The following is a 9363-nucleotide window of genomic DNA, read 5'->3' as shown; positions in this document are numbered from 1 at the left end:
AGGCAATTTTGATGAGAAGTCATCATTACTACTGCTACTACTATTATTGTTATTAGTATTACCACCTCTTCCCTCCCCTTTCCATATAATTTTGTAAGGTCAGCAAATCGTAAATTTTGATAAAAGAACACAGATTCTCAGTTCAAGTACAAGATGTGGGTGTATTCCAAAATTGTTCAAAATATATTAAAATACACTCTGGTGATATCCTCATCAAAAACAATTTTATACTTTTTTTTCAAGTAATGTTATTCTTCAGTTAAGCTTAAATTTGTTTTTCTTTCATATCCACAGAAGCACATTGTAATTTCTTTTATAAATGGTAAGATGTAAACATGTCTTATGTATGATAAAAAAAGACAAGTTTTAGGATAATGCACCACTATTGGCTCTGTGCATATATTTTTTTCCATCTTTAATCATTTTCTAAAATAAAATGTCAAAACTAAATTTTTGTCCTAATTGCATCCTTTTGTGCTATGTTGATAAATGCACAATTTGTTTGTTATTATAATGATAATCTTTCAAATGCTGCTGTTACAAACTTGTATACATATATAAACTGTCTGCATTTCAATGTCCTGACTCAGCTTGAATTATAACTAATAAAAGAGTGACTTCCACTTCATCCTTGCAACCAAGATTCCTGAAACCCTTCATGACAATCTTTTGAAACCTTACCTCTTCCGTGTGGTCAACAGATACCAGGATATGACTGGCCTTGATATTTATGAGCATGGTTGAACTAAAGGCATAGCATAAGTATTGGTGTGCAAATTCTCACAACCCTTGTAGTTTTGGGAGGCTCGAGCACCTACAATTGGAAGCAGAAGTGGACAAGGGTGAATAGAATCTGGTATCTATGCATTTCCAATTTCACAATACACAGTCTTGACTGTAAATTCATCTTACAAGTTTACAGTACATACCGGACCCATTCATGAAACCACCACAACAAAGTTTGAATTCTTTTTAAACATGTAGAATATGTAGGAGGGCAATAAAAGTATGAAGTTTAAAAAACAAAGTTTTAATTCCCTCTTTCTATAAGAGGGACCAAAGGAATGTAGACACGGCAACACATTGGAGAAAAATAATGTATTTTGTAGACACTGACAAGACATGCATAGAAAAAATCATTTCTACGACAAACACGACACAAAGGAAGAACAATGGAAGTTGAAGAACAATTCTCGGATAACATAGCACATATTTAACATAAATAACAATTATATTTACATCACTTTCACTGACTTTACGAGACAATGTCCAACAGCAATTATCAACTCAATGTCATTAAAAAAAACACAAATTTAAGAAATATATTAAATTAATAATAATGACATCTAAAAAAAAATTCAAGTTTTAAATAATTAAATTGATAATACTAAACCACATACAGTTGTTACTATAAACGTTATGTACACAGGCCTTGTCACCTTAGCACTCACGTCAACACCCACAAGCACACTGCAGTAACCTGAATTCAGAGAGTAAACCACATGTACATCCACACGCACTTTTTGCTTCTACTGTTGCTTCTTCTTGTTTCCTGAGCGGTCCTTCTTCCTGCCCCCCTTTTTGGCAGCAGGAACATCCCAATAAATGTAGATCTGTGCCAGTAGGATGAAATTGGCCAAGGTGGCTACACAGTACTGGATGATCATGACCTGGTCCCCTGTGTCCTGGATGGAAGTGAAGATCCTTGAGGCTGAGCCGAAGAACAGTAAGCAGACAGTTACCACAGACAACTGACCTGTACTACCATTCTTGTAGTTGGATACAGCCTGGACCATCTGTATTGAGAAAGACAACAGTCTGATAAGATAAACATTCTTATTTATCTAGAACTTAATGGTTTACCAATATCCATTGACTATACCAATTTTCTTTATTTGTTTCAAAGAAAACAATGATGATTTCTCAGACTATCTACTATCTTAAAAATTGCCCATTCTCGAAAACAAATTTCTATACTCAGAAACAGAGCCACAAAAAATGTGCAACACCTACCTTTCCTGCAAATACCATAGGGATGTTCATGGCCTGAAGGTACCAAAGAAGGTTGAGGGGTACCATCCCATAGCAGAGCAAGGCTGTAGTTGAGAGTGCAGCTGTCAGGTAGAAGACAGCTGGAACTGCTGAACTACTGTAGTAATACACTAGGAAGCCAATAATGGAGTTCTGGAGTGTAATGAAGTAACTGTCACCATATGAGCTGCAAGACAAAATAAAAAATTATGATAATAGAAAGGTGTAGTGAAAAGGGGTAAATTTTAGGGAAATTTCTGATTGAAGATTAAATGCAATACAAGTCAAGGGTGAAAGTTGTCAAAAGGGAGAAGTGTGGGTTTTTGCAAGGATGTCTGAAGGGTAAGTTAGGCATTAGCAAAAGGAAAAAGGGGGATTTAACTCAGTGCCGACGGTAAAAATATTTGGCAAGTGGATGTAATAACGGGATTGTTGGCGCACATCGGCAGTTTCCCGTTTGCATCCGGCTTGATCGGTAGTTTGGGAGCAACATTTGGCACCTAAAAGCTTTTATTTTGCTATAATTTATAAAAATAGTATAATTTTGAAGGTTTACCTTCATTATAGATGCCATTGCCTAAAATCTTTACCATATAAATGAAGCCGCTCCTATTGGAGAAAAACTAACTCCGTCTGACAAGCCAGTGGTGCGGGAATGGGCATGTTATGCTGCCATCCATGTTTCTGTCCACAACAGCCATGGCATGTACGTAAATGCCACCCATTGGCTAGGGGTTAAGAGTGATTAAATGACCTCTTTGGGAAAAATATCAGGAGGGAGAAAACCCAGGTAAGGGGGGATTGTAACAAGTCATGTTTATCCAGGAGGAAGTGGAAGGAAAAGGTGTAAGAGGAACATGAGTAGGAGACGGATGGATGTCAGCAGTTACTTTGAATGGAGGGAATATGGGCAAAGAGACTGAAGGAAGAATGAGGAGTAGGCAAGTTATCTTCGGTCATAAGGAGGAAGAGGGGTAGGTACCAGAAAAGTTGAGATTGGAATGTCTGGATTTAGAATGACAAAAGAATTTGGCAGAAGTGGGATGAGGAGGAGATACTGGGGGAGATGTAAAAACCTCTTGGGATGGAGGGGAAGGGGCAGAGCCAAGGACAGTACTGGAGTAGGGAGCGAGAAAAACCTTGTCTGTGTGCTTCTTGCTGCCCCTATAACATATATTAGAAAAGCCACCACAGTTGGCACTTGTGCATGATTGTGTAGAGCAGTCTCGTCAATCATGACCAGTTTGACCACATAGAGGGCATTGCGCTTTAGAGTGGCAGTGTTTAACAGGGTGGCATAGATGCCAACAATTCTCACATTGATGGGGGGAGGTCATGTCTATAGAAAGTAATCTTCATCATATTAGTGGAAGACTTAGAGGAGCCTCTAGGAGGAATGGTGTAGCATTGTACTGAAACTGCATCACAGTCCATGAGGCAAGCGAGCAAGTCTTCTCCACTACCTGACCAATCCTTGTCATAGACAGGGCAGTTTGTCAGGGAGATGGAGACAGTTCTGGTAGAAGTATTAAGGGAGGAATGAGGCTAGGCAGGGATGGATTTGCCAATGATGTCTTTAGATTGAGATTCTGATGTACATGTGACAAGGCGGGAATGATCAGGGTGGCTGTGGAAGGAAACTTTGCCTACTTGTTTTTGGAGGCATTGCTGGAAAAGTTGTCAGAGTAAGGGTTGTAAAGGGGATTACAAAAAATCAATCGCAATTGGCTGGGCTAAAGACAGTATTCAAAAGGTTTGCAGAGATAAGGGTAGGAAGAGGACTGGGATGTGTGGAAGAGGAAGTAGTGTTGAGTGAGATAGTACTGCAGAGAGGTGGACAATAAGGCTTCACAGTAGTAAAAAGTAAGGAGGGGGTAGTAGATGAAGAAAGCGGTGGGGGTGGAAGAGATGAAGCAGAGGATGTTCGAAGAAAAGGAACCTTTTCTGAAGGCTGAGTAAAGACCTAGGTGTATGATATGGACTAGACTGAGGTGGTAATAGGTGTTGAGGAAAGGGTAATAGTAGCAGTGTTCAGAGTTGTGCTCCAAGGAGAGCCTGGGGTGGAACCAGAACAATTTAAATCTGTGGAGCTAGTTGTTAAAGGAGCAAGCCTCAGTGCCCCAAATAAGGGTACAAAATCATCATTACTGGCCATGATAAGCCTGAAGTATGTTGGAGAAAGAAACAGTCCACCCAACAGGGTCCCCTTGAGGGGTAAGGGCTAGACAACTAAACAGTCTTTCATTCTTTCAACACATCTCTCACACCTTAGGATGTGGATAGAAGAAGGGGTAAGAGAAGAGACATGGAAAGGGAAGAAGAAAAGACCTTGCAAGATGTAGCAAAGGAATCCATATTAGACCCAAAGAGAATATTAGCCTAGGAATTAAAAACAAAAGTATGGATCATGTAATAACCAGTGAAAAATTCACTACTAAAAAACTTGTACCATCATTTATTGCCACTTTTATCCTTTTTTCCTTTCCTCCTCTTCCACCCTTCATCGCAATCTCCCATAAACATCCTTCTTATCAATGAGGTAGACAGGTGGAGAGAACAAGTTCCGTCTCCCACCTGTAAACTTCCAAACCTGTGGGTAGTGCTCATATATCCCAACAGGAGATAGGAATTTCACCATTACTACTGTCCTAAACGATTCCAAATAAGACTTCAGCAAACATATTACTTACACAAAAAAAATCCCTAGAACTTCAGTAATTCATGTTTGAGAGAATACACTAAAAAGTAATGCTCAAGAAGAAAAATTTACATGACCCAACTAGACCCAACATGATTTTTTTTTTTGCTATTTTATTATCATTATTTTTAACTTTTTCTTTACATCTTGTCCTCTACTGAGACATTGGGGGGGACAGATAAAATATTAAGTAAAGTATAGCAGAGTAAAGTAAAACAAAAATGGAGCAAAGACACAAGTTGAGGAGAAAGTAATGATTCCCATTTTTTACCTAAATAAAAATGCTTCAACAGGTCAACTTCCCATACATACATATTAAGAGATTACAATTTCACAAAGGGAGCCCCATTATTACCTTCCGTCACTACTGTATTCATCAAAGTTCATATTTTTTTTTTGCTGTGGCTGTTATTTAAATGCTGTTACTGTACAAATTTTTTATCTATACAGAAAATGCATTACATCAAGGAAACCTAAAACTTGCCTGAATGCGTGGGCCTTGAGGAAATTGTACGAAGTGGTGATCATTGCAGCCAAAAGCTCGAGGCTTGTCCCCACGACACTGATTCCCTCTCCACTCTTGGCAACCATGATTTTGATGATCTGTGGGAGTTTGACCATCATGGCCCCCACGGTAATGCCATATCCCAGGCAGGTGCTGAGGAGTGCAGCCAGACATGGACCTGAAAAATAAATAGCAGTTTTAAAACCTTTCTTTTTTTACTGTCACACTTTAATACTTATAGTATTTACAATTCACACCTTTTAAATAAACATCATGACTAACTATTCGCTGGGATCAAGTTCAGGGTAAACATCTTTAAGAAAACCTAATTTCTTTTAACCCACTCACGCGGGTACATTTTGTAGCCAAAATTAAAAAATTCCGGGCGGCTACAAAATCGGCAGGAGGAGCTTCCCTGGAGTCTGTCCGCCCGCCCACCCGCCCGCCCGCCGCTGCTGCGTCGGAGCACAGCCCCGATACAGCATATATGTGACACCCGGCACAATTGGGTTAATTCACTCATACTCATTCACCCTCACTCACTCACTCTCTCTCTAGTTCTAGAAACAAATATGAAGTTGGGTTTGGTGAAAGATGAAACTTCAACATCTTTCTGCAGCAGGGCAGCCAAGCAAGGGCAAAAACTACTGTCTGTAGGGGTTAATTATGTGACTATGATAAAATTTGGTTTGCGGGAGAGGCAATGTGAATATGCCAAGACACACACACACACAAAAAAACTGGTTGAGTGGCTGGGTGATAGGAACATGTTGGCATGAGAATTTCAGCTGAAGGCTGAGGTGATGGGAATGATTTGCTACAAAGCGCTTGGGGGTGATTAGACTGAGTGGGTATATATGAAGAGACTTTTGAATTATTTCTACCAATAACAAGTGTTGGAATTTACCATCCATGTGCCATGAGTGGAAGGTTATATTATAAAAAAATAAACATGAAAATGGTACACAACAAAATGTTACTTATTTTTCTATTATTTCACTGAGTTATGGATTACTTAGAGAGATGATATGGAGTCTGCGCAAGGAACACCATCTGGATAAAGCAAATAAAATGAGAAATATAGACATTGGAGGCATGGAGTCATGTCACCTCACAAGTGTTCTTGTGTCCCCAGCCTACAAACCACACATCCACCAGAGTGGCCACTCAAGTAAGCCTAATGACAGTATTTTGGGTCTTGTGCAGAGCAGTGAAGCACTCAGATCCATATGGTTAACCTGAGAAGGAAATGCTATAAACGAAAAGCATTTACATTTTGTCATCCTGTCCATTACAAGCCAATATGGAAAGTACAGCAGATGCATATCCGAGATTTTTGTTCGAGTTCCTGGTTGCACACCTGAGTGATTTACGGAAGTGCTACAGGTCCAGTTCCATACAGCCTTCGTAAAAATATATATATATATATATATATATATATATATATATATATATATATATATATATATATATACAAACACACACACACACACACACACACACACACACACACACACACACACACACACACACACACACACACACACATACATGCAAATGATAGAGTGAGTGATTCTAAGAAACTTATCTTCTATGATCTTCAACTGTAACTCAATAATAACAATGTTATTTGTAAACAAAACAATGATGCCGTTTCTTTTTTGTACATTTATTCTAATCACTGAGGTTCGTGCATAGATAAAGCCCGCATAATGGTACACGAAAGATAATTTGTTTCAAAATATATGACAATACACCAGTAATACTCACATGATATTGAGTATCTACAATAACAAATAAATCTATTGCTCAGCGCAAATCAATGTGTCTGACCCTGATTATGGGCAAAAGGGGCATGAAGAACTATGTAGGAAATTTAAACACCAATTTGTCGCCATACGACTTGTGCAATACATTTTGAACTAAAACACTTACAGCGCATGCACGTGACATTACTCACGATAGCCAATAGCATTACATGAAATATGTTAACCAATCACATGCCACCGTGTGTACCATGGGTATGTATAGTGGGTCAGTAAGATATATAATACCTCTTTACCAAAATGGAGACAGCCAGGTGCGGAGGTTGTGATCCACACTATTATAAAATAATTTGATTATTTTGAAAAAAATGAAGAATCACTACAATCTTTAAGAGCACACGGTGGTTTGCCATTTGTAAAGTAACTTGCCCACATTGCAATTTACCTTGCAAATATCGTCAAGATTGACATATGTGGTATTGTGGTAGATGGAAGAAAATTGCTAAAACCAAGCGGCGTAAAGTTGCGTTTTCTCGATCAGTGAGAAAACAACTAGCGTAGATTGGAGCAGTTTTTGTTCAGAAGTAACACAATTTGGGTTACAAAATCAAAATTCTATAGGAGGTGACAGTGTAATCGTTGAGATGCTGCTCGTGTGCTGGAAGTACAACAGAGGGGGGAGGCTTAGTCAAGTGTGGTCTTTGGGCGTATTGAGTGTCAAAAAGAAATTTGTGGTACTGTTGGTAGGCAGCGACCGCAGTGCAGATACGCTCATACCCCTTATAAAACAGTATATTAAGATGGGTTCCATCATTTGTAGCGACGGGTGGGATGCCTACCATAACCTAAAAGATTGTGGGTACGAGCACCTGGTAATTAATCAGTCGGAAAATTTCGCAGACCCTCACTTCCCACATATCCATACACAAAATACTGAGAGATTATGGAGAACCATGAAAGAATGGGTAAAGAGGCCGGGTATCAGATCGGATTATATGCACCAGTATATATCTAGATATATATTTATTATATCTACTGAAACCCTACTGCATGATTTTTTTTAGAGGTGGCGCGGCTCTACCCACCCCAAGGTGGGAAAACAAGAGAGGTTCCCCTCCAACCCCCAATTCCTCTTGACGAGAACACTTCTTCTGAGAGCGAGTGAGGGATAAGGCAAGATTTAAGAAAACCTTTATCGATGGCAACATTAATCAATATTTTATGATCCCCCTCAAAATGGCCGCCACTATATCAAAGAACGAGACGCTCAAATGCATAAAAATTCCACCTTGCATATTATGTGAAGTAAAACTAATTCACTAATACTTTTTTTTACGTTATTCACTATTAAAGTTTATATACTGTTTCTCAAATGCGATAAAAGTTTGTTTAGGAGGGATGGCATCTGCGTCAATAATGTAAACATGAACGATGGCTTGACACGGAACTATGGTCACTAGCGGAACTTCGGCTTTCACCTTTTTGTTTGGTAATAACATTTGTAAACGGAATAAGTTAATAAGATCCCATTATTGCTTGAGCAACAATTACCTTAATCAAATTGTCATTAATAGGATCTGCAGGAAACTTGGGAAACACATTTTCATATTTCAATGTCCCTTTTGTTTAATCATGATGTAATGCATTTGTATTGTGCAGCAATCAGGCTAAAAGTAAACCCAGATTTAACAACATAATTGCAGACCGTACTTGTATAGGTGAAACATGCGTCTCTTTCCTGTAGAGTTTCAACAAACACGATTTAAAGCTTTAATTTAGTTGTTTTGATATGTTTTGCTGTGTGTAAATCATGCATATTCTTCCCAGAAATACAGTGCAAAACCCAGGCTTACACACTTACGCAACTTTGACATCGGGAAGTACAAGTTATGTCACTGGTCAAGCAGTCAAATGCGACAGAGAACAGCAGCATTACTGCTCTAAACAGTGAAGGAATAATACATTCCAAAAACAATTGTTTAAAAAATCGGAGGCTGGATGGAACTGGAAATTTACCTACGGGAGTCAAAGATCAAAATAGTTCTGTAACACTGAAATGGAATAAAGAATTTACTAATAGTTTAAAGGAATAGAAGCATATTGTCATCTGAAAAGTTTCAAGATGTGCACTCTTGAAGTGCGCTCTTGGTAACCATTGCACAGAGCATACTTTAAATTTTTTTTTTTTTTTACACACCCAAGACCTCGTTGAAAAGTACTGTACTTTCCTGACAGGCAAAGTTTACATTGTGTCACATGGCTGAGGAAAACTACACCTGAAGCACACACAATCTGGAGCCGCATTAATCAAGAAATTTCCATAAATTCATAATTATTAGATAAACAATAAATGAATATCAATA

The 9363-nt window shown here is 38.6% G+C and overlaps 1 protein-coding gene across 1 annotated transcript in view; it reads right to left on the bottom strand.

Annotated features, from left to right (window-relative positions):
* Positions 1-1014: 1014 nt before the first annotated feature.
* LOC113806223 (mannose-P-dolichol utilization defect 1 protein homolog) overlaps positions 1015-9363 on the bottom strand; it is an 8891-nt gene continuing 542 nt past the window's right edge. Inside the window, exons 2-4 of the mRNA XM_027357346.2 lie at positions 5214-5412; positions 2014-2218; positions 1015-1796 (exon numbers count right to left, since the gene is read on the bottom strand). Of these exons, the coding sequence (XP_027213147.1) occupies positions 1530-1796; positions 2014-2218; positions 5214-5412 (671 nt within the window). The 3' untranslated portion in view covers positions 1015-1529. The remainder of the gene's footprint in view (positions 1797-2013; positions 2219-5213; positions 5413-9363) is intronic.

Source organism: Penaeus vannamei, chromosome 4, assembly GCF_042767895.1.
Source record: "Penaeus vannamei isolate JL-2024 chromosome 4, ASM4276789v1, whole genome shotgun sequence".
NCBI lineage: Eukaryota > Metazoa > Arthropoda > Malacostraca > Decapoda > Penaeidae > Penaeus > Penaeus vannamei.
The sequence above is the reverse complement of the archived record's forward strand: the minus strand, read 5'-3'. Positions and strand labels throughout refer to the sequence as shown.